Below are 23,917 nucleotides of genomic sequence, written 5' to 3'. Positions count from 1 at the left end.
ACAGCACTGCTCAGCGGCGCAGAGTTATCGATAACGTTGCATCGTAAACTATAAGCTGCTTTGCTCGTTCAGCGTTTATTAAGTTGATTTAATTTGATTTGTTTATTTGACGAAAAAAGAAATGGCATTCCAATTGCCCACGACAACTGCAGCGAGCGCGCCCAACTTTTCGTTTGGCCTGAACACCGCACCAGCCACTGCTAATACCGGCGCCGCCGCAAATCCCGCCAAACCGGCCACATTTTCATTTGCACCACCATCGCAAGCGGCCAATGTAGGCGGTGGCGATGCAGACGCTGCGAAATCGGCAGCGCCGCCACCATTTGGCGGCTTCGGCTTGTCGGTAACGCAATCGGCGCAAGGCCTGTCAAATCCACTCACGGGCCTAGGTGGCGGTGGACTCGGCGCAGCTGTTGCGCCAACAGCAGTCGGTGGAGCTGCACCAGCCGCTGCACCAGCGCCCGCCTTTGGAGGATTTATGTCTCAGCCGGCGGCGGCGTCGTCTGTCACAACAACAACAGCAGCAGCAGCAGCCACAACAGCCAATCCACTCGGCGGCGGCCTCTCACTGGGATTGACCACGGCACCCAAAAACACAACATCCATTGCACCCGTTTCCGCTGCCCCTGCAGCCTCACTCGCTGGCGCAGCACCTGCCGCTGGAGCTGGGGCTTTTGCAAACCTGTCCACAGCGACCAAAACTACAGATTCGTCAACTGTTGCGAATGCTACACAATTGTCGTACAACCAGCTGGAGGAGCACATCAACAAATGGACGCTGGAGTTTGAGGAGCAGGAGAAGGTCTTCACCGAGCAGGCAACACAGATAAATGCCTGGGACAAGCTGCTCATTGGCAACAATCAGAAGATCATCGAGCTAAACGATGCCGTGCAAAAGGTGAAGAACGATCAACAGGTGCTCGACCAGGAACTTGAATTCATAGCCACACAGCACAAGGAGCTGGAGGAGAGCCTCGCGCCGCTCGAAAAGGAATTCACAAGCTTGCCGCGCGTGGATCAGGAACGCAGTCAGACCTATCTGATGGTCGAGAACCTCGATACGCAGCTCAAGCAGATGTCCGAGGATCTCAAGGAGGTGATCGACAATCTGAACGAGGCCAACAAGGGCCAGGACAACACAGATCCAATCATACAAATTGGCAAGATACTCAACGCGCACATGAACTCACTGCAATGGATCGAATCGCAGTCCACGCACATCTGCAAGAAGCTCGACGACATTGGCAAAATACACGAGTCCCAAAAACGCGACATCTTTCGCGCACCTTATTGAGTTACATTAAAAACTTGAATAAAAAATCATTTTGTATTTGTTATTAACAATTGTATACAGTAAAAGTTTAAAGTTCTTGGGGGGAATCCTCAAGAGAAATTCTCTTGTCCGAAAAAAAGTGGCCTCTCTTTGGAGGGCATAGAAAGGGATCTAAAGCCGTAATCCTCCGCTCCGCCTAATAATTCTTGAAGTACTTAAGTCTAAACATGGGCGCCTTTTTGCCCCTGCAGCCGAGCGCAAAGTAGCCGCTGCTGGGCGAGAAGGCAATGGTGTTCACATGGCCCACATGGTCGCTCTGGTCCGGGAAATTGGCATAGACTGTGGCGCTGGGGAAATGCGCCAGCTTCAGCGCATTGGGCACCTGGCGCGAGCTCATGGCCAGCAGCTCGGATGTGTGGTTAAAGAGTATGTCTGTGATGCCAGTGCGCAGATTCATGAAACGCTTCTCCGGCTGCGGCACCGTCGACTTGTAGATGCTTTCGTAGTCGTACACATTGACCACGCCCTCGCTGCTGCCGGTGGCCAGCATGCGTTGATTGGGCGCCAGCTGGAGCACACGGCCGCTGACGCAGCCATCGTCGACGAAGCTGTGCTCGATGCGCTGCTGGCGCAGCGACAACACGTTCACCATGCAGTCAGAGCTGCTGCAGAGCAAGCGCTGCGAGTCGGCCGTGAAGCACATGCCACGCACCGTACCCTCCTGCTTGAAGCTGTGCAGCAGCTCGTTCGTGTGGCTGGTCAGCAAATGGATGGCTCCAAATTTGCCGGGCGCTGCGATATATTTGCCGCAGGGCGACAGCTCAAAGCGACGCAAGTAGCGTATGCTCTTGGGCAGCACCAGCTTGGTTTCCTTGGCCTCCAGCAGATCGTACGCGAAGTAGAAGGGCCGCACCGAGCCGAAGAAGGCCTTGGTGCCGCAGGGCGTGATGCGGGCACAGGTGAGTGGGAACTTTTTAAAGCGCATGCTGTGCAGCTTCTCGTTCTTTTGTCCGTCCACGCTGTAAATGCTGGCCAGGCAGCTCTCGCCGGCAACGAGTGCAGCCGTGCTGGTCGGATGGAATTGGATGCTCGACACGCAGCCCTCGCTGTAGGTGGCGCGATTCAGATCCTTGGTGCGCTTAAAGTTCAACACTTTGGGCTGCAGGCCCTGCGCCTTGGCCTTGCGATCAATGAAGCCCACGGTTTTGAGCAGCGGTTCCTCTTCAGATTCATCGGAATCGCCTTCCTCCTGCTTCTGGTCCAGCGACGCCCACTTGGGCTGGTTGATGGTGCGCTGAAAACGCGCCGTCAAATATTCCTTGTATGATTTGTCTTTGCGCAAGTGCGTCAATGGGCCCGAGTGTCGCGTGCGTCGCTTCACTTCGCCCACTTCTAGGTCCTCATCGTCCGAATCTGTCCAGGCGGGTTTGTGTTTCTTAGCCGTCTCCTCTGTGTCGGCAGCTGCCGCCGCCGCTTTGCTCTCGCTGTCGCTCTTGGCGCGTTTCTTGCCCACCGACTTGGCCAGGTTCGATAGAAACGTTTGCTTATCGCCGAAAATCAACTTTTCCGTGGGCACCGCCACATAGGCGGGTTCCACTTCGTCTGCGCCAGACTTGCGCCTAGTTTTGGGAGGTTTGTGTTCATCATGCTTGGCATACATGGCCATCAGCTCCTTCAGATCCTCCAAGCCATCACTCGACTCGTCATCGCTCATTTCGATATTATTTATGCTTTTTAATTTAAATCCACTTAATTTCTGCTGTAATTCGAGTTTAATAGAGATCCCGACCACAGCAAAAGTACTTTAACCGCACGTGTGTCTACCAGGGCTGGCTTACGATATTGCAACCTATCGATATTCTGAAAATATCGATATTGACACAATTTACATATATCGAACTAAAATATTTTATCGAAATTCAAAAAACTATACGTTAAGCTGTGAGCTCTCGCTAAAACGTGGTTTCTAATCATAAAATTTTAATTAACATATTCAAACAACGGCAGCTCTGCTGTTTCAGCCCTTGAAACATTGCTCTGGCTGTGTATGGGTCTGCTGGGTAGCTTGGTGGGGCGGCGGCGACAGCGTGCCCGTAAATGCAAGTGGATGAAGCGCAGCAAATTAAATATGTCCAGTAAAACATTGAAGATAATAACGTAGCCCATTTGCACCAGGCCCATGACGCTGACGCCGACAAACAGGGCCAGAACACCGCCAAAGGAAACTGCAGGAAGACAGGACAAGGTTTTTAAAGTGCTCAAAATTTATATGCAGCGCTTGCCAATCAGATCCTCGAAACTAAAGACGACATCCCGCCGGAAGCGCACCTTGGGCGGTATCAGATCCCAGCGAAAGCTCGAAGTGGCCGTCTCAACGCTGGCCGCCTCCTCGTTGCTCTTCATGCCCCACGAGCTCTTCTTCATCGTTTGCATGGTGTACTCGATTTCCGTGCAGGTCGACGGACACTTGCATATGTGCAGCGCCCAGATGGGCCACTTGAAGTCCAGCAGGCACTCAAAGCCCGCCGGATTGCAGCTAGGTCCCTGCACAAACGGATAGAAGAAGGGCACACAATTGCACATCTCCAGTGCCATGATGGCGCGACAACGCGCCAGGCACAACGACTTGCTGTAGATCTAGGGGCAGAGGCGACTGTCAAAGATTAAGGATGTGTATATCGAAGCTACATGCCTTCAGATTGGATGTCTCCTCATCATTGAAGACGCACTTGCGCTGCTCCACGCTGAGTTCCCGCAGGTTCTTAGAAGCTCTACAAGGCATAACATATATAATGGAAGAACAATTTCTGGACAGGATCACTTACACCGTCTCGAGCACCTTAAATGAGGCCGTTATTTCATCGGATTTGTGCAGAGCGACAATGTTTGCCTCCGTGGCGGACACCTCATAAGGTGAGTGCACATCCAGCTGAAAGGAAGAGAGAGAGAGAGATTAGTAGACCATAGACTATATATAGACATATATACTGACCACGCCCGTGCTCTCGTAGAGATCCATGCGTATATAGCACTGCTGCTTGCCGTATTGGCAGGTGAGCGGCTCCGGCAGCTGCTCAAACTGCACGGATCTGCCAGGATCAAGATGGAGACTTAAGGGATATATAATGTCTGGCGGGATTTACTCACTTCTTGCCCAGCACCGCGGACATGGGCGAGTTGATGGCATAGCAGGAGCCGCGCTCCGTCATGACCATCTGCACGGCGACCTTGAAGTTGGCATCAAAACTGCTGATGACCTGCTCGAAGGGTCGATTGATCGTCTGGATTATGTCGTACAGATCGATCTGATCGAAGCGCTCGTCGCTCGCGAACTTGGTCAGCTCCGCATAGTTGCTGGCGGTGGCATTGACCACCGCATAGAGAAAGTCCATGATGTAAAAGTAATCCTCGTCGATGATGGACACATTCCACGCCTCCTGTATCAGCTCGTTGGCCTTGAACGAATCGATGTGGTCGTAGTAGCACAGCGTAACCGCCGGCAGCGACCCGTTCCAGCCCCGATAATCCCGATCCACCGAGATGACCGTGGGCGAGGTCAAATAACGTGCTATCTGCACCTCACTTAACATATAAACAGCAAAGACGCTGCCCAGGATCACCAGGAACCAGAGTAAGCTGCGGGGAACAGATCCACAGCTGTGATTACCCCAATCTCTAGCTCTTATAATAAAGATATGATTAATAAAACTAGGCTAAAAATCGATATTTATCGATTTTGGTAGAACAGGGTAAGTTATCGTTTATCCATATCTCTTGATTTTAAATTATACAAGATATGCTTGAAAACTAGGTTAAAAATCGATATTTATCGATTTTGGAAGAGTAGGCTAAGTTATCGATGACAAGATATTCTTTAAACTAGGCTAAAAATCGATATTTATCGATTTTGGAAGAGTAGGGTAAGTTATCGTTTATAAGAGGCCCATATCTCTTGATCTAAATTATACAAGATATGCTTAATAAAACTAGGCTAAAAATCGATATTTATCGATTTTGGAAGAACAGGGTAAGTTATCGTTTATAAGAGTCCCATATCTCTTGTTCTTAAATTATACAAGATATGCTTAAAAACTAGGTTAAAAATCGAGATTTATCGATTTTGTTAAAACAGGATAAGTTATCGTTTATAAGAGTCCCATATCTCTTGCTGTTAAATTATACAAGATATGCTTAATAAAACTAGGCTAAAAATCGATATTTATTGATTTTGGAAGAGTAGGGTAAGTTATCGATTACATGTATTTTTTTAGCTAGCCTTTATATAGACCGATCAATGGATCTGATGGAGGATTGGCGACGTGTCCTTGTCCAACCTTAAGCTGACAGTTACCCATGATCTCCATTCTCAAAATATCGTGGCTAAAAATCGATATTTATCGATTTTGGAAGAGCATGGTAAGTTATCGATGACAAGATATGTTTAATAAAACTAGGTTAAATCGATATTTATCAATTTTGGAAGAGCATGATTACCGTTTATAAAATCGATATTTATCGATTTTGGAAGAGTAGGGTAAGTTATCGATGACATGTATTTTTGTGCTAGCCTTTATATAGACGGATCAATGGACCTGATGGAGGATTGGCGACGTCTCCTTGTCCTACCTGTAGCCCTTATAATATACAAGATATTCTCAAAAAAAACGTGGCTAAAAATCGATATTTATCGATTTTGTTAAGACAGGGTAAGTTATCGTTAATACATGTCGTGTTTTCGGCTCTCTGCAGGGCCACATCATTGCGGAGTTCATCCTGATCGTGGATTGGCGACGTCTTCTTCTGCCTTAAGCATACAGTTACCCGTAATTTTCCCAGAATCAACCAACTCTAGTTTAGATCAGCCACCGTCACCCCCGCTTACCGCTCGGCCATGTGCAGGCCGCGATTGACGGTCAGACGTATGGCCAGCAAGCTGGTCTCGTCGCCCGCCTGAGCCGTAACATCCCGCAGACGAGCGCTCAAAACACGGAATAGCCGCAGGAGAAGGCCTCCAATTAATAGAAGCCAATGCCGCGTCCAGGCGGAGCAGCGTTTCAGCAGGAGTAACACACGCGAGCGCATCCTCAAACGAAATAAAATGCCAAAAATCCGTTCAACCCGCATTTATTGACTGTCCTTTTTCAGACAAAACCCCTCAGCGATTTATTGCCCAGATCGATTTGTATCAGGAATATGACAATGACCAGCAAAGCGTTGACAAACTGCCGCAGAACAAAAAGCACAAAATGAGATTGTGATTGGGTTAATGTGTCGGCGCACTTACCCCGCCCAGCGAAAGGGTGTCCAGGTCGATGAGTCCGCAGGCGGCCGGGGGTTGGGCCTGATTAGTCTGGAGCTGCAGCAGAAAACGATTAATGGAACGTTCCAGGCGCGTGTCGCTAGCCTCCAGCTGGTTGAGCAGCAGACAGAGCTGGCATTTCTGCGGGTGTGGAAATGGGTTGGTTATCAGGAGTTAGCTATCTATGGAGTCGACTCACCTGCTCAACGATGCGCTCGTTGACCCTGAGTACAAACCAAATGCGTGAGCCGTGCAGCAGGAGCCACAGGGAACGATAGCAGTAGAGCACCCAGTCGCCCAGTTGGGCCAGCTCGAGCAGCCGGAACACGTTGAACACCTCGTAGGAGAGGCTCAGCAGAGAGTTGCCAAAGCTGAGCAGCAGCACGAATCCGAATCTGGCCAAGAGTTCAGCTTGAACGCTGTCCAAGGCGACGGCAGCCAAACGCAGCTGCTCCAGCGACTGCGACTCCAAGGCCAGCACACAGATGCCAATCGGAAGCCGTTGTCGCAGCTGTGCCAGGCGCTGGTTGAGCTGTGCATAGAACAGGCATAGCAGTCGTTGTGCCAGGACATATTGCAGCAGGCTCAGGCTGATCATCAGGCTGGGCAGCTGGTGGGCACAGTTGCTGGGCAGGCTGAGACGCCAGTCGAAGTTCAACCAGGCGCTGTCCACCACAGCGCAGACGGCATGAAAGCCAATTATCACACAGAGCAGCCGCAGCACATGCTGCTGCTCCAATCCGGCACAGAGCTGACGTCCGTTCTCGAAGAGCAGCGCCTGCAGGCGACATAGCTGCAGCCAGAGGCGTATATAGAATCGTGCGCTGCGATAAATCCGCAGCGAAAAGATCGCCGTCAACAACATGTTCGCCGGATACTCGGCAAAGTAAAACAGCTTCTGTATGGTCAGGACTTGCTTGTAGAACTTCATGGTGATCAATCGGTTTAGCGTGTAGAACCAAACGCAGCCCAGCAACAGCAAGGACCAGATCAGGTGCGGATATGCCAACCGTTCTCCGGGCGGGGAAACGCCCAGCCAGCGGCTAAGGCCGAGCAGCAGGCGCACGCCTCTCTGTCTTTCGCTCCAACTACTCATGAGGAGAACGACAGGAAAACTAAATGCCTAATCTAATTGAAAAGCATTTAAGGAGTTTGATTAATGATGCGGCAGCTGTCGGGATGTGCCTAATTGCAGGTTAATTGAAAGGCGTGAAAACGCGCTTGACCCAAACGTCATGTTGCAGCTCAAGTTGAAGCAGGCGTCACGCAAAAAACGCCTCACAGCTGCCTGGTCGCAGCCCCAGGAAGGATTGACAACGCCGTGGAAGCAGCAAAGGTATGGCTAGTAGGCTGGGATGGATGGGATCTCGGTTCGATCTCTCTGTAAGTGTCCAGCCAGCATTGGGGGATGAAGGAAGGCAAGAATGTCCAACCATTAGTTCAGATTGGAGGAACCAATTCAGATCGAAGGTCTCTCTTCATCTTCATTTATCTGGGAGATCGAGCACCTGTAATTCAATTAGCATCTCAGTCAGAATATCCTCTCTCTCTCTCTCTCTTCAAATTCAAACCTTACCCAACTGATGCTTTTCACATAAATCCCACGCAGGAACTGGAATCTAACACAGCAACTGTACAAATCGAATGCTGAGCAGCTGCATCAGGAGCTGCGGCTGCTGCTGCTCATCTGTGTGCTGGCCGGCAGTGCTCCACTGGCTGCATTTCCACGCTGCTCGAGCAGGGTCCATGCTGCAGTGCAGCATATCTGGCTGTTCGTCCTGTACATTTGGCTCTGCTGCGCCGCCTACTTGGAGCTGGCAGATGGGACGCATGAGCGTAACAATCTGGAGCGTAACTTTTACATATTCGAGTCTGTAACCTATCTCATACACATACCCTGCATCATGGTCCTGAGCATGCGCTGGAAGCGACGCATTGGGGGGGTATTCCAAGCAATTGGAGCGTTCGATTTGGCCAGCGGTTATATTGTGAATCGTCGGCGCATCCGGCGCTTTGTGCGTCATCAGCTGTGGCTGCTGCTAATCTTTGCCAGCTGCTGCATACCCATCGTTCTCTCCCATCGCGACTACGAGGTGTGCAAATCCTTGGTCAACCTGAGCACCTATGTGCTGCCCAACATTTTGAGCTCCATTTCCTTCATCCTCTACTACACGCTGCTGCAGGGCATCAATTTGCGGCTGCAGCATTTGGCCAAGACGTTGCAAGCGGAACTCCAGCGTGGACCTTTGACCCGGCGGGCGGAAATCCAGGAATTCCGCGGGCAACACACGCAGCTGCTGCTCTTCACCAAAACAGTTAATCAAACTTTCGGGGTTTCCGTGCTGTTGCTTTACGTGAGCTCTTTGATTAATTTCAATACAAACTTGTTTCTCGTCTATAAGGCCATTGAGAAAACGGGAAAAGCCGATTGGCCCTGGCTGGTGTACACGATTCTGTGGCTTCTGATGCATACGGGCAAAATGTTCTTCATACTCTACTTCAATCACAACGTGCAGCAGCAGGTAGACTGCTCTTAAATACACCTATAAATAAAGTTATTTATGCATTTGATTTTATAGCAAACCCATTGCGCGGCGCTGTTGAGCAAGGTGAGTGCAGCTGGCGAGGATTTGCTGGAGACCATAAATCACTTTGCGCTCCAGCTGCAAGGAAATGTGCGTGCTCATGTCGCCTGCGGCCTCTTCGAGCTGGACTACAAACTTATTCCAGCGGTTTGTGCTCACATTTCACCTTAAATATATAGCTTATATCTAATATTTGTTCTAGCTGCTGATGACCACGGCCAATTTGTTTATATTTCTGCTGCAATATGACATTACATTTCAAGCCTTGGCTCACGCAATCAACATAACGGCATTTTAAATCTTATCGATAGCTTTAAAGCAGCCCAATGTACTTATCGATAGTTTGCAGATATCGCTTGCACTGCAGCCCTGGCAAACACCTGCGCTGCGCATCTCGCAACATTTTTTTGCACATTTATTTGCGCTTGTTATATTAAATAATACTATTATTAACTAATATGTGTGACGTTGCAACGGTGCAGAAAATCGCCAACTGTCTGGGCGTTGCGCCCGGCAAGATTCAGCTCAACGAAGAGCAGGTAAAACACTAGAGTGGGCACATGTGTACATATATCTGTGAGATTAATATAATTTCTGTTGTCAAGGTCGTAACGCGCACTGGCGCCCAAAACAAAACCGTGTCGGGCTTTGCCACAATACTGGAGAGTCTGGCGCGCGAGTCCAAGTCGGAGACGGCACAGAACAGTATTGTCACAAAGGAGGTGCAGGCACAGGTTTACCAGTGGATCGAATTCGCGGTGCTCTATGTGGCGCCCGGCTCCAAGGACAAGCACGTGTCCAAACAGTTGCTGGCCGACTTCAACAAGCTATTCATCAGCAAATCCTACCTAGTGGGGCACTTCATAACGCTAGCCGACCTGGCGGTGTACTATGCCATCAGTGAACTTGTGGTAAGTGTCTGCAAAGTATGCAAAAAGTAATTGTACTTAAAGATATTATAATTTTTACAGAAATCCCTCTCCCCGGTGGATAAGGAGAACTATCTGAATTTATCCCGCTGGTTTGATCATTTGCAGCAGCGACCCGAAATACATCAGGGCGAACCAATGCTCAACTTTACAACCATTTATCTGCACAACTGGGCCACAGGGACGCACATTTAATTAGCAAAAACGATTCCCATATTTATTTCAACACTTTTTTACATACATTTATCTGATGCGCCAATGGAATCTTGTATATTCGTTAATGTAGTCATTTTGAAAAGAAATATATAATTACAAATTATGTGTGTAGATGATGATGACAATCATTTTGGATGCGTTGGCGGTGGTTGCGCTGTGTAGCAGCGACTTGTGCTCCTCCAGCATCAGTTTGCCGGCACCTCCCGCGGCGAGCTCAGCGAGTTGTTCAGCTCGCTGGGCTCGGTGCATTTCCACAGGCCGTATGTCTTGCCCACCGTGGTCTGCCACAGTCGGAGCGTGCCATCCTCGGAGCCACTTGCATACAGTTCGCCATCCGGACTGAACTTGACTGAATGCACTGGTCCAAAGTGACCCTTGGAGGATTCTGAAAAGAAGGACACACAGATGTCAGCCACGTTGGAGGAGAGTTTTCTGTTGTGCTTACCAATTTCGTTGCCTGTTATATAATCGAATTTATACATCTTAAAGTCTTCGCCGCCGCAGACAAAGACGTGCTTATCTGGGTGCAGGCTGGCGGACGCCACATTGGTGGGCACCTTCACCTCCTTCAGCTTTTTGAGCGTCTCGATCTCCCAGAAGCTGATGGTCGAGCCGTGCGTTATTGTCAGCACATGATTGTCGTGCGAGATCTCCAGACTGTTGGGATTGCTGGCGAATTGCAGACGCTGCACCTCGATGCCGGTCATGCGATCCCACAGCCGGACGGTCTTATCATCCGCCGCCGAAATGATGCACTTGTCGTCCCGGCAGAATAGAGCACGTTTTATGGCACCGCCATGACCCGCATACAGCTCCGGCTCGGCATCCGGTTGCTCCATATTGAAGACCCGCACGAGCTTCTCATTGCTGCCGGTGACAATGTTCTCGGAGCTATTGTCAAAGGCGACGCTCTTCACAATATGCTTGTGCTGGAAACTGTGGATTTCGGCGCCGCTCACCGCGTTCCATACCTTGCCGGTAAAGTCGGCGGCGCCCGAAGCGGCCAGCGTCGCGTTCCGATTGAGTGCAACGCCCCAAACGGCGCCCTTGTGACCCTCAAAGGTGCCCACCCAGTCGCCGGTGTCGCCGTGACGCAACATCGGGCTGCCATCTGCAACAAAAGGCAAACGAGAATTTTCATTCAATTCGAACTAAATGCACCTCAAACACAGAGATGTATGTGTGTGAGTGACTGTGTGTGTGTGTGTGAGCGGCGGAAGCTACCTTGACTCAACGACTACGCTCAATGCCAACGACCCGACGGCGGCGATTCGTGCTCGCAAATGGGCAGCCGCCGTGCACCAAGTTCACGTCATTTCCATTTGCAACGTGATCGACAGACAGAACGAGACGGAGAGAGGGCGGGAGGAGCGCTGCTTGAGGCAGGTTGTTTGTGAATAATGTGCAGGGACGCAAATCAAATCGGCTCAATCGGAGCTTTTTAGTTCTCGATTCGACACATTTATATACACTGTTCCCAAAAAAAAAAATGGGGAATATCGCTTATCTATATACACTGTTCCCATACAAAATAGGGGGAAAACTTTCAGCAAATGTTTAAGCCACGCCCCCTAGTCGGGCGTATGCAAGTCCAAATATTTTACACTGTGAACAGTGGCAACACTAGGAAACAGGAAGAGAATTATAGTGGGAACAGAGTATTGCGCAGTTGGAAGCTTACGACTGCAACGTTTTCGATTGTTTGTTTTTTTTTTAACGTGTCGCAGCTGCAGTGCATATATATAAATATAGAAGTTTCAAGGTGCTTCCTGCGAACAACAAAAACAACAAAGTTTTTTTTTGAAAAGTTGCTAAACAAGGGGGAAGCATTGCATTAAATGGCGATAAAAAATTAACTTGAACTTGCAATGGGAAATTTGCTTTCCGCGTGAATGTGTTAGTGTGTGTGTGTGTGACAATATTTTTGAAAGCACAAATACAAAATACACAAGTGTGTGCATACGTTTCTAGACACTGTCAAGGTAAAGAACGTATGTTAAATATATGTATGAATATGCGACTGTGTGTGTGTGTGTGTGTGTGTGTATAGCAGCAGGCGAGTGTTTGGCAAAGGGTTTTCGCTAAACTGGTTTCGTTTTCATAATTTTTGCTTTTGCTTTTGGGTCAAGGTTGCAGCCAGGCTAGACATAGCTCAAGCTAGCACGATGCGTTGTCTATATGTGCATATGTATGAGTGATGCTGTCTTCTGGCCAATACATACAGATGCATACATAGGTGCACAAATAAAAATAACACAAGGACGCGTTTTATACCCTCTACCCATTGAAAATAAGTAGGAGGGGGTATAATGTTAAAAGCATCTGCCACGGTCTCAGAAGCAGTCTGTTATTTTAAAGTTCAGTGTTAACAACTGCAGGAACTAAATCCTTCTGAACACATATTGACAATAAGCAGGGTTGTTAGTTGTTGTTATCGAAACGCAAAACAAATCTAAATTTTACTTTCTTCGGCTGACGACCTCTGAAAAAGTCGACTGTAGCAAGAAAATAGCTGAAATGGCAAAGACTGCCTATAAACTAAAAAGAAATATACCCAGTTGTCGTATTGTGGAGCTAAGGCACAGTGTATTGGTTATGGTATGTATAGAAGTACAAATGTTACACGGCAGCTCGCAGTTGTTAACAGGGTATCGCCTAGTCGGTCGCGATCACATTCAATTATTTGCTTACCTTTGCAAGCCGATATCAGAAAATAGCCGCTGTCGCAGATATCACTGAAATCCAAATGCACCACGGGCCTGGTATGTCCACTGCAGGTCAATGGAATCTGTCGCAAGTTATTGGCCGCCATTCTAAAATCTAAAATCACCTGCGTTTTGCTCCTCCTTTCTTTACTAAAAAAAAACCAATACTTTCTCGCTTTGTATACACTTGTAGCGTATTATGCGCCGTTTTGTCTAATTAATTAGTTATAACAAATAGCTAATAGTTGCTTGGTAGTTTATAAAACTTTGTACTTTGTTTTGCTTAATGGATTTTTTGTTTTGTTTTTTTATTTATTTATTTTTTGTTTAATGCCGTTTCATGCTCCTAGCTGCACTACTTTCATACAGTTCGTGTCCTTGGCAGCTGCACTGCGTGTTGCGTTATTATTGTTGTTGCTCTCGTGTCAGTCACCGCTTTTTACGGCACTTATTTTTGTCAAAAAAACAAGTGGAAACTAATTATTTACATATGTTGCGCTGTTTTCAATTGTTTTTGATTAGTAAGAAATGGAATAAAAATAATTACGCGACACGCTGTTGTTGTTGTTGCACGATTTGGCTGCCGAATGATTGCATGTTGCGAAAAGAATCGACGGCACAGCAATGCTATCGATATTTGCGAAGCACTTTCGATAATATCGATAGTTATGCTCACAAATCATCGATTTAAAGCAGCTGATATGTTTTTTAAAAGCTCATTGCATGAAATGATTGCGCTTTCAAAAGATTCAAAACAAATCTAGGCTAAACAATTTTTTTTATTTGCATTTAAAAATGTCTACGAAATCAAGAATAATATTGAAAGCGTCAACATTACCAACAGATTTGGCATTCCAAAGTACTTACTGTCTGTACGTCTCTCTGCTATCTTTATATGTACATTATTATCAGGCGAGTTTTGCACCTATGTTTGGGTTATGAGGAGGCAAAAATATAACTGCTTTTAAATATAGCCTCACGTTCGAAACCCGTGCATTCTCAAAAAAGAAAGTGCCGTTTTTATTGCATAAAAACGTGTCCAACGTTTACTTAGTATTTGTTCAATGATCTCAGCAGTTTCCAAATGATAAGAAATACGTTTATATCTTGCGCAGGTACAAATAAATATGATATATTTTAAATATTATTGTAATGCTGATTGTGGGAGTTTAAACGAAGAGTATGAATTTTGTAAAATATAGAATTGGACATTATTCCAGTTGGGTTTTAAACAGTCCAATTGGATATTAAACATATTTTTCATAGTGAGATTTAAGAAGTCTACACAAACTCCTGCAGCTTCCAAAGTCTCCAATTGCTGCTCCAATTGTCTCCATGTGAGATTCATGAAATGATCTCAGCAGTTTCCAAATGATAAGAAATATGTATATATCTTGCGCAGGTATAAATAAATATGATATATTTTAAATATTATTGTAATGCTGATTGTGGAATAATATGAATTTTGTAAAATATAGACTTGCACAAGGTTTCCCATTGGACATTAAATATTCCAATTGGAGATTGGGCATTTCACATATTTTCCATGGTGGAAGCTGAGTCAAGAAGTCTACACAAACTCCAATTGCTGCTCCAATTGTCTCCATGTGAGATTACCAATTGGGCAATAAATATACCAATTGGAGACTGGCCATTCCAATTGGTCTACACAAACTCCTGCAGCTTCCAAAGTCTCCAATTGCTGATCCAATTGTGTCCACGTGAGATTCATGAAATTAAAATAGCCATGCTAAAAATGTACACATAATACATTCTCCGCCGTGTCTCGAGTTTTGCTGAGATAATCATCAACACGAGATATAATAAAAAAAATAAGGTGCGATAATAAAGTCATAAAAGTAAAGTACGCCAAATTGCTTAAGCTGCGAAATGTGCATATAAAACCTTAGCAAACTGCCGAAAAATGTATCAGTTGCAAATCGCTAGAACTTCCAGAACAAGTTAAGAAGATGCTGTGCCAGAGACAACAGCTCATCCTGCTCGGAGTCCTGGTGGCGGCCGCCTTATGCACGGCCAAGAATGTGCACAATATCGAAGAGCTGACTGGTCGCAAATTTGCCAAGGCGCGTTTCTCAACGGATGTAGCCACCGACAAGTATACGCCGCCGGAGGAGATGGATCCCCAGTTCTGGTACGATTTGGCGCACGAGGAGATCGCCAAGCGGCTCGCGTTGCCGTAGCCCGATACGAAGCGGGCCAAGAATCTGATACTGTTCCTGGGCGACGGCATGTCGCTGACCACGGTGGCGGCGGCGCGAATTCTCAAAGGTCAGCGCCAGGGCAACACGGGCGAAGAGTCCTCGCTCAGCTTTGAGCAGTTCCCCTACACGGGTCTCAGCAGGGTGAGTCGACGTCTCTGGTTAGCGCCAGGAGAAGCATTCATCTAATTGCGTTCCTAATCCTTCCGTAGACCTACTGCTCCAATGCCCAGGTGCCGGACTCGGCCTGCACGGCCACCGCCTATCTGTGCGGCGTGAAGACGAACATCATCGAGATCGGGGTCAGCGCTGCGGTCAACTTCAATAACTGCACCGCGAGTCAGACGCCCGAGAACCGGCTGACCTCCATTGCGGAATGGGCACAGAATGCTGGCAAATCGACGGGAATTGTGACGACGACTACGCTAACCCATGCGAGTCCGTCGGGCGCGTACGCCAAGACAGCCAATCGGAATTGGGAATGCGATACGGATGTCGCCAGCTACGGCTTGGATCCCAGCGAATGTGTGGACATGGCCACCCAGCTGATTACCCAGGTGCCCGGCAAGAATTTCGACATTATGTTCGGCGGCGGCATGGGCAAATTTCTGCCCAAATCCGTACAGGATTCGCATGGCAAGGCCGGCGAACGCTCCGATGGCGTCAATTTGCTATCCAAATGGCAGGCGAGGCACGACGGCGGCGTCCTGGTCACCAATCGCAAGCAGCTGCTCAGCGTCAATGTGTCCGCGGTGTCCAGCATCATAGGACTCTTCCAGTCCGAGCTGATGAAGTTCCACCTGGAGGCCGATGAGAGCTACCAGCCGACGCTCTCCGAGCTGACGGAGGTCGCCATCAAGAAGTTGAGCCAAAACGAGAATGGCTACTTTGTGTTCATAGAGGGTAAGTTGTGGAAGCTGCTCCCAGTTGGTATCAATTCCTAATCTCTCGCCGTTTGCAGGTGGTCTGATCGATTACGGCAATCATTATACCCAGGCGGGCTACGCGCTGGACGAGGCCTTGGAGTTCGAGAAGGCCATTCAGCTGGCCCGCGATCTGACCGACGATGAGGAGACGTTGATTGTGGTCACATCGGATCATGCGCACACGCTGTCCATTGCCGGCTATCCGGGACGCGGCACGCCCATTCTGGGCCTCAATCAGCACGACACCGATATCAATGGCATCAAGTACAGCACGCTGAACTATGCCGCCGGACCCAACAACTATCTGGACGAGAAGGGACAGCGCATCGATCTGACCGATCAAATTGGCGGCAATGATTTCGTCTATCCCAGTTATATAACCAAGGATCAGGGCACCCATTCGGGCGACGATGTCGGCATCTTTGCCTCCGGGCCGCAAAGTCATCTCTTTACGGGCATGATGCAACAGAGCACGATTCCACATCTGATGGCCTACGCCGCCTGCATTGGCGACGGGCCACAGCTCTGCGACGCCAAGTAGGAGTCATTCCCTATTCCCAGTTCCATAAAAGTGACTGCCATTTAGTCCAATAAAGCACTCTGCTCGGGGAGGGTAGTTACATGATTATTAAAAGATGTCTTTTTCTACCCATATGGAATACCCCTACTAAGCAAATAATATCTCATATTTTATGTCTTGCTTCAGACAGCCATAAACCTATTTATAGACATAATATAACCAGAAGACCATGATCCAAACTTATTACGTCCGTAAGCAGCGAGATTACAAAGCTTCTGAACTTTATGTTAGGCGTTTTTGTAGATTTGTTTTCATATCTTGGCCTGGTCCGAAATTAGTTAAGCCCATTTTTGGATGGATAGCACTCGTGTGGCATACATTTAACAAAAGTTAGGATTGTTTTTATAAAGTTAGGACAGTTTTGTTTTAACTCTTTCTCGATTCTGTTGAGACTAAATTATATTTGAAGATTATGTTCAATTCAGTTAAGAAGTTAGGTTAGGTTAGGTTAAGTTAGGTTAGGTTAAGTTAGGTTAGGTTAAGTTAAGTTAGGTTAGGTTAGGTTAGGTTAGGTTAAGTTTGGTTAGGTTAGGTTAAGTTAAGTTAAGTTAGGTTAGGTTAAGTTAGGTTAGGTTAGGTTAGGTTAGGTTAAGTTAGGTTAGGTTAGGTTAGGTTAAGTTAGGTTAAGTTAGGTTAGGTTAGGTTAAGTTAGGTTAGGTTAGGTTAGGTTAAGTTAGGTTAGGTTAGGTTAGGTTAGGCTAGGTTAGGTTAGGTTAGGTTAAGTTAGGTTAGGTTAATTTAGGTTAGGTAAGGTTAGTTTTAATTTTGAAGTTTTATTTTAAAAAGAACACCCTAAATAAACTTATTCTTAAACATATTTAACCATTCCAATTTAAACTTGTAATTTTATTATTTTATTATTCAGTTCTTCTTCGGGTTATCTCGTTTAAACTTATCGTAATTTGTAAAAAGAAGAATAACCTCAAACAAATTTCAAATAAATACTTAATCTCTCCCAAAGTGCGTGAATTCTCAGTTAAAGCTATAAATGAAGTTTATGGAAATAATGAAATTTCCATATACTTCTCTATAGCTTTAACTGAGAACTCGGAACTCTGGAAAAAATATTTTTTGAGAATTTTTTTCGAAGCACCGTATTTTACTTCTTCTTTTTGCCCTTCTTGCCTTTTTTACCTTTTTTCTTCTTTTTCTTCTTTTTTTTCTTTTTTGGTGGCTTCGATGATTTGCGTTTCGCTAGCTCGATGACCGGAGGCGGAGGTGGCACTTTTTTGGGCTCCAGTTTGCAGACCTCGTCGATGATTTTCTTGGAGAAATGTTTGTCGCCGGTTATCGTGCTGACGGGCACACGATGCCAGTTGTCCAGCTTGTGGCGCGGATAGATCTCCACGTTGCAGCAGTTGGATAACAGTATCAGATCCTCGTTGCCCGTCACAGTTTCGCGTGCCACCAGATCCCGCCGGCAGTTGTGGCACGAGCATTCCTTGCGCCGTATCCGGAATTTCATTGGAAAAACGCGACCCACCAAAGTGTTGTCATCCAAGAAAACGGAGTGCTTATACGGAGGTCTTGGTCGCGCCGGTTGCACCAACTGGAATTGGGTGTTACGGGAGAAAAAACTAGATATACTTTTAAGCAACGTCTCACCTGCCTCGTGTTGAGCATTGTGCTCTGGGGCCTGCATGCTGCAGAGCAGAGATTTGGTTCCTTTGCGGCCCGCGCCTCACACAAATTGCAGCATTTCTCCGTGTTCCGAGTGTCACACTTGGCACACGCTTCGGTTAGATCTATCCGGCGACGTATTGGCGATTCCTTGACAATGTCCGGTTCGCCTTTGACTAGCTTGACGACTTTGATGTCGACACATTGTCCCTGCGACGGTTCCAGGCAACTCCGCGGACATGCTGCTGGCTGCTGCAGAAGTTGTCTCTCGCGCAACAAGCGACAGCTATTGTCGCCCCAATCATGTACCATAGATGGAAGAATCAAATTTAGATAAAGAAATTTGAATGTTTTTCAAGCTGTTTAAATTTGACTTTCCAGTGAAAGCCATGTTTCGGTACAAAAAGTTGAACTACAAGCCGGTTCGAATCCAATTTACACTCATTAATATGCATATGCATAATGTATATACACATACATATACATATACATACACATACACATACATATACATATACATATACATATACATATACATATACATATACATATACATATACATATACACACACACATACACATACACATACACATACATATACATATACACACACACAAACACATACACATACACATACATATACATATACACATACACATACACATACACATACATATGCATACGCATATACATATACACATACTGTCCAAAGCATGACGACCGTACTTGAATTCATGAGAATCGCATAGTAGGGCAGCTGTCTTTTACATGGTTTGTTTTCATAAAGAATAATATTTAATGCCTTTCGGTTAATGATAAATAAAAGCAACAATTGAAACTTAATCAAGTAATTGTAAGGAATGATTTTTTCGGAATATTTTCTTAACTGATGATAAAGTAACTATTTTTCACCGACGCGCACTTTCTGTATGAGAGATTTGCATTCGGAGTCGCGTTGCACGCGATGATAACTGGTTATTCGGCCCAAGGAGGATATAAAGTTCTCATCGTGAGTGATTATGATGAGCATGAAATTCGATTGATACTGTCGGCTCTCGACGATGCGATTGAGGGCGTCGCACAGCGACACAATGTTATCGCGATCCAAGTTGGTTGTTGGCTCATCGAGAGCGAGGACGCCGCAGTTGCTGCTAAATGTCTCCGCCAGAGCCATGCGTATGATCAGAGAGCCGAGGACACGTTGCCCGGCGCTGCAGCGTCCGCGCATTTCGATCTCGGAATTATTCTTGGACTGGACCACGCGATAGTTGTAGTTCTTGCGTCGATCCGCCGAGGCGTCCTTGTCGAGCTCGTCCGTCTTGATCTGTATATAATCGATATCGTTGCCCCTGTAGATCATGCGCCAATATTCCCGTATCAGACTATTTATGTTGTTCATTTTCTCCGCATGAAACTGTATCAGGGCCCATTCGAGCGCCACACGATGCTGGCCCAGATCGTCGATGCCGCGCCGCTTGACCGCCACCTCGAACTGGCCGCGCATATAGTTCTTCATGGACTCCTTGTACTTGGGTTCGCTTATTTCCATTTGCAGCTTGGCCACCTGATTGTTAATCTCGCCCTGCTGGCCGAGCAGCTCGCCGCGTCGCACCGAGGCCACGTCGCGTTTCTTCATCAGCTCGTTCTTCTCCTTTGTCACGCTGCGAAAGTCCAGATTGCCCAATTGCTTGGACAGAGTTTGACAATTTTCGCTCAATTCGGCTTCCTTCAACTGCAGCTGCTTCAACTCGCGATTGTCCTTTAGATCGCGCTCCAGGCTCTGTTGATTGAGGCACTCGGTCTTCAGTGTTTCCAGCTGCTCGCTCTTCTCATTAATTTGTGACTCCTGAATAGGGTTTAATGGAACATGTTTAGTCGTATATCAACAGGTTTCAAATGCACATTGCTACCATTTTGCTGAGCTCCGATTTGATTGAATTTATGGACGCATCGTATTTGCTGATGGCAATCAACAGATCCAGACTGGCGAACTCCTGCGCCTGTTTCTTTAATCTATTGGGGAAATATTAAAAGATTTGCTGTGAATTGGGGCATTTACTGCTCACCTTTGTATGTCCTGATCGGTGCTCTTGTATTCCTGGTACTTGGTCTGCAATTGCGCCAATTGAATACGTTCGCTTTCCTTGAGGCGCGCCTTTTCGCTTAAGGCTGCGCTCAATCTTTGCTTGATGGGCTGAATCTTTGACCTGAGCTCAGCTATTTCTGTGGTCAATGTGATGAGCAGACGCGTCAGCTCGTCCAGCCTGTCCTTCAACTGGGGCAAACTCTGCACGCCCTCCTGCAGCTTTATGCGCTTGTCCTTCAAGCTAAAAGCACGGGCATAGATATTATTTATACACTATTTGTAACGAATTTAAATCTACCCATTTCGAAATTCACGCAAGCGATTCAGCGCCTCCATCTGCTGCTCGAAAGTCTGCTGACTTGTCTCCAGCGCCTTGGACTCAGCCTCTAGCTCCTTGGACACCTCCGTTTTTTCCGCCTGCAAAGCCTCCGTGGAGACGCTGGCATCATAGCTCTCCGGCAACTTAAGCTGGAGTGTACAACATTTTTATTATAATATATATATTTAGTATAATTTTAGGTCGTCGCACCTTGAGCTGCTCCAGATCCTTTTTAACGCGCACAGACTCCTTGAGCGCCTCGTCCAGCAGCGTCATGTCGCCCAGCATCGCATTGGCCAATTCCATGTTGTTTGTGGGCTCGCCGAGCAGCGCCATTAGCGTCTCATATTCGGCCACTATTTCGCCCAGACGCGTCTCAATGCCGCGTAGTTCCTCTTTTTTTTTCGGCAGCGTTTCTTTGAGCTCTTTGACCTTATCGATGGCTGGCCTGATTTGCAGCAAGTTTTCATATTTCAATTGCTCTGACTTTAAAGCCTTTTCAGCGCGGGTAATATTATCCGGCAGCTTTTGTATCTCATCCGTCAGCTCGGTGGTCAGATCACAGGCCTGTTCAATGGGAGGATTGATTAGCTATTGGTCAAGATTTATTTGGTTCCATACACACCTCATCGCCAGACATAATCTGATGGCACAACGGGCAGTTCGGCTCCTCGTCGATCTTTTGAATGTACCTGAGAGAGAGAGAGAGAGATTGTTAAAAGAGATCTACATATTTCGGTTTATGGCCAACTCACTTCTTGTACATGGCTTCGGCGGACTTGAGAGCACCGTGCTCCAGCTGCAGCTTGGATATGGCCGTCTTGCTGCGCAACAGCAGCTCGTCGTAGGGCGTTGTATGGCACTTTTGGTAGATGCGCTCCTCGAACTCTTGCAGCTCCTTCTCCATGCGTGCAATGTCAGCAATCAGATTCTTGCGCTTGATCTCATGCGATTGCTCGTCCAGCTTTTGGCCATTGGCCTTGTCGTTCAGCTCTTGGATTTCACGGCGCAGCTTATCGTAGGCGTTTTGCATGGCGCGACGATAGTTGTTGGAAATCGGTTCATTAAAGAATTTGCCAAAGTGTTCGCTATGTTTGCTGCGCACGCGATTTATCTCCTGATTCTTCTTCTCCAGCTCCTTCTCCTTGAGCCCAATCTCAGCCATCAGCTTGGCTATGGAGCTGAGAAAGGTTAGCTGCTCGTCGAGCTGCTTAAAGCGCGTCTGCTTCTCTGCGATGCTCGCCTTTTTGCCGGCTATCAACTGTCGACAGGCCTCCTGATTGAAGCTGCGCGTCGTCCGCTCGTATTTCTCGTCTGTGTCCGCGATTTGCTTCTCCAGCACCTTGAGCTGATGCAGCGAGGTTTCGATTTGTTTGATTTTCACCTCCAACGATTCGCTCTCCCGCTCGCTGGCCGTCTTCTGTTGCTCCTGCGTGCTGATGCTCTGCTCCGATTTGGTTAGTTCCGTGCGCAATTCGTCGATCTTGGCCTGGCGCGTCTGGTCCGCCTGATCGTTTTGGGCGGCCAGCTCCGTTATCTCGCATTGTTTGCTCATGAGATTCACATCGATGTCATCCAGCAGATCGGCCAATTGCTGCGGCTCATCAACCACAGCCGCCGGCACAGTTATTTGCAGTTGTTTGCACAGCGCGTGAATACGCTCGGACAGCTGCTGCTTGCATTCCTGCTCGCTCTTCTGCTTCTGCTGTGCCATGCAGCGCTCCTTGTCCTGCTTGGCCAGCGTCTTTTGTTGCTCTGCATTCGATTTGCGCAATTGATTCAGCTGCTCCTCGACATCGGTGCGTTGATATCTCATTTCGGACATGCGCTGGCTGAAGCTGCGCATTTCCAGCTCCAGTTCGACGAGGGAGCCTTGGAAGGGGCTCTTGATGTTCCTGTTCAGCTTGGCAATCTGTTCCACGCAATTTTTGTGCCTGTAGAGAGCGAAAGCTATTAAGCAATATTGTTTTATTTAAGCAATTGAAGTGCTCTCACTTGGTGTCCATTTCGACCTTTTGCGCCTGGTATTTGCCAATCTCGAACTCGATGTTGCGTATTTCCTGGAGTCGCGCATCAATTGGTTTCACTTCCTCGTCGCATTTATTGCATTCCTCTTTAATCTCCTCGCATTTTCTCTGAGCTTGCTCCAGGCTCAAGGTTTTCTCGTCCATTTCCTTCTTCAAGTGCTCCAGAAACTTCATGTTGGTCTCTAAAATGGGCACCTTCTTGTTAAAGGTGAAATTTAAGAGTTGTGCGCAACATACCCATTACTTTGAGCTCCTCCATTGCCGTCTTGCGCAATTTAATGATCCTGTCGAGCGCTTTGTTGTACTCGGTTATGCCGAAGATCGCATCGAATTTCTCCTTGAGCTTCTTGGCCTCGTCCAGCGGCCAGCTGGCGTCCTCTTGGTGGCAAAACAGTACACTATTTATTATGGCCTTCGAGACGCCCATAAAATCACTGACAGCCACGTCCGTGTTGATGCCCCGAAAGCTCATCGACTCCTGGCTGTTGGACCTGGCCGGCTTGCCGTCGCTGCCCAGGAAATTGAGCGTGGAATCGATCGTTTTAAAGGTGGGCTTGCCCCGCACTATGGACACCTTCATGCTGCGGCAAATGGAGAGGCACATGTCGCGACGATCGCGCACCTGCAGCTTGACCTGGGCCAAGGATTCTTTTTTGCCAAATATCTTGGGATCGTGCACAAAACTTTTGCCGCTGTCGCTGCCGGGCGGACACTCGCCGGTGAGCGCATATTTGAGGCATTCAATTATCGTTGTCTTGCCACAACCGTTTTGACCCAGGATCAGAGTTATGGGCGACGAAAATGTGATGCTCTAAATATTAGGGATTAGCAACAGCTTCTACTTTATACCAAACTATAGACGTTCACCTGGACATCTTCGGCATTCGCTCCAAAGCTGCGTACGCCCTGTATAGATAGTTTCTCAATTGTAGACATTTTTAATATCTAATTTTTAAATGATTTCACAATGTCCAGAAACAACGCAATTTCCCGGTCTTTCGGCATCTGCCCGGCGATAAGGTCTGCAAGTTGTAATCGATAAGCGATTAGCTGACGTAAGCGCATTTATGCGCTACGTCGTGCCTATCGCACGACCGCCACAAACAGCTGTTGTGGCTTTTTCAGTTGGCTA

General features: G+C 47.4%; 10 protein-coding genes and 1 long non-coding RNA gene across 11 annotated transcripts; 5 read left to right on the top strand and 6 right to left on the bottom strand.

Moving 5' to 3' along the window:
• Positions 1–19: 19 nt before the first annotated feature.
• On the top strand, positions 20–1,349 carry Nup62 (Nucleoporin 62kD). The gene has a single exon (XM_064692155.1). It carries the CDS (start codon positions 122–124, stop codon positions 1,292–1,294), a length of 1,173 nt encoding a protein of 390 aa, XP_064548225.1. The 5' UTR covers positions 20–121; the 3' UTR covers positions 1,295–1,349.
• wcd (U3 small nucleolar RNA-associated protein 18 homolog wicked) lies at positions 1,309–3,099 on the bottom strand. The gene has a single exon (XM_064692145.1). It carries the CDS (start codon positions 2,985–2,987, stop codon positions 1,470–1,472), a length of 1,518 nt encoding a protein of 505 aa, XP_064548215.1. The 5' UTR covers positions 2,988–3,099; the 3' UTR covers positions 1,309–1,469.
• On the bottom strand, positions 3,096–6,419 carry ppk3 (pickpocket 3). Its single transcript, XM_064692166.1, has 7 exons — positions 6,156–6,419; positions 4,421–4,909; positions 4,266–4,362; positions 4,099–4,202; positions 3,966–4,044; positions 3,556–3,910; positions 3,096–3,498 (listed from the first exon to the last, which is right to left on the bottom strand). The coding sequence occupies exons 1-7, from the start codon at positions 6,395–6,397 to the stop codon at positions 3,254–3,256; spliced, it is 1,611 nt and encodes a 536-aa protein (XP_064548236.1). The 5' UTR covers positions 6,398–6,419; the 3' UTR covers positions 3,096–3,253.
• On the bottom strand, positions 6,356–7,715 carry Gr59e (Gustatory receptor 59e). Its single transcript, XM_064692157.1, has 3 exons — positions 6,772–7,715; positions 6,558–6,713; positions 6,356–6,495 (listed from the first exon to the last, which is right to left on the bottom strand). Exons 1-3 carry the CDS (start codon positions 7,666–7,668, stop codon positions 6,415–6,417), a joined length of 1,134 nt encoding a protein of 377 aa, XP_064548227.1. The 5' UTR covers positions 7,669–7,715; the 3' UTR covers positions 6,356–6,414.
• A 62-nt stretch (positions 7,716–7,777) lies between these two features.
• Positions 7,778–9,544, top strand: Gr59f (Gustatory receptor 59f). Its single transcript, XM_064692154.1, has 4 exons — positions 7,778–7,908; positions 8,182–9,094; positions 9,152–9,304; positions 9,360–9,544. Exons 1-4 carry the CDS (start codon positions 7,808–7,810, stop codon positions 9,453–9,455), a joined length of 1,263 nt encoding a protein of 420 aa, XP_064548224.1. The 5' UTR covers positions 7,778–7,807; the 3' UTR covers positions 9,456–9,544.
• Positions 9,534–10,405, top strand: AIMP3 (aaRS-interacting multifunctional protein 3). Its single transcript, XM_064692165.1, has 3 exons — positions 9,534–9,696; positions 9,763–10,068; positions 10,129–10,405. The coding sequence occupies exons 1-3, from the start codon at positions 9,616–9,618 to the stop codon at positions 10,279–10,281; spliced, it is 540 nt and encodes a 179-aa protein (XP_064548235.1). The 5' UTR covers positions 9,534–9,615; the 3' UTR covers positions 10,282–10,405.
• On the bottom strand, positions 10,277–13,600 carry wmd (serine-threonine kinase receptor-associated protein wmd). The gene is made up of 3 exons (XM_064692158.1): positions 12,994–13,600; positions 10,748–11,413; positions 10,277–10,687 (listed from the first exon to the last, which is right to left on the bottom strand). Exons 1-3 carry the CDS (start codon positions 13,112–13,114, stop codon positions 10,488–10,490), a joined length of 987 nt encoding a protein of 328 aa, XP_064548228.1. The 5' UTR covers positions 13,115–13,600; the 3' UTR covers positions 10,277–10,487.
• Positions 12,583–13,225, top strand: LOC135435222 (uncharacterized). The gene is made up of 2 exons (XR_010437352.1): positions 12,583–12,900; positions 12,962–13,225. It is a non-coding gene; the product is annotated as an uncharacterized LOC135435222 (long non-coding RNA).
• A 1,633-nt stretch (positions 13,601–15,233) lies between the features above and the next one.
• Positions 15,234–16,786, top strand: LOC135435247 (membrane-bound alkaline phosphatase-like). The gene is made up of 3 exons (XM_064692215.1): positions 15,234–15,370; positions 15,439–16,129; positions 16,188–16,786. Exons 1-3 carry the CDS (start codon positions 15,257–15,259, stop codon positions 16,691–16,693), a joined length of 1,311 nt encoding a protein of 436 aa, XP_064548285.1. The 5' UTR covers positions 15,234–15,256; the 3' UTR covers positions 16,694–16,786.
• A 1,030-nt stretch (positions 16,787–17,816) lies between these two features.
• LOC135435245 (uncharacterized) lies at positions 17,817–18,768 on the bottom strand. Its single transcript, XM_064692213.1, has 2 exons — positions 18,338–18,768; positions 17,817–18,281 (listed from the first exon to the last, which is right to left on the bottom strand). Exons 1-2 carry the CDS (start codon positions 18,662–18,664, stop codon positions 17,832–17,834), a joined length of 777 nt encoding a protein of 258 aa, XP_064548283.1. The 5' UTR covers positions 18,665–18,768; the 3' UTR covers positions 17,817–17,831.
• Positions 18,769–19,125: 357 nt separating this feature from the next.
• Positions 19,126–23,819, bottom strand: rad50. Its single transcript, XM_064692214.1, has 10 exons — positions 23,653–23,819; positions 23,023–23,596; positions 22,754–22,967; positions 21,514–22,692; positions 21,384–21,450; positions 20,969–21,325; positions 20,738–20,907; positions 20,420–20,680; positions 20,264–20,366; positions 19,126–20,199 (listed from the first exon to the last, which is right to left on the bottom strand). The coding sequence occupies exons 1-10, from the start codon at positions 23,719–23,721 to the stop codon at positions 19,255–19,257; spliced, it is 3,939 nt and encodes a 1,312-aa protein (XP_064548284.1). The 5' UTR covers positions 23,722–23,819; the 3' UTR covers positions 19,126–19,254.
• Positions 23,820–23,917: the final 98 nt, after the last annotated feature.

The sequence above is a fragment of the Drosophila montana genome, unplaced genomic scaffold (assembly GCF_035044405.1).
Source record: "Drosophila montana isolate Dmon_TW-CO22-7 unplaced genomic scaffold, ASM3504440v1 contig_3529_1, whole genome shotgun sequence".
Classification (NCBI taxonomy): Eukaryota; Metazoa; Arthropoda; class Insecta; order Diptera; family Drosophilidae; genus Drosophila; species Drosophila montana.
This window is presented reverse-complemented; position numbering and strand designations above follow the sequence as displayed.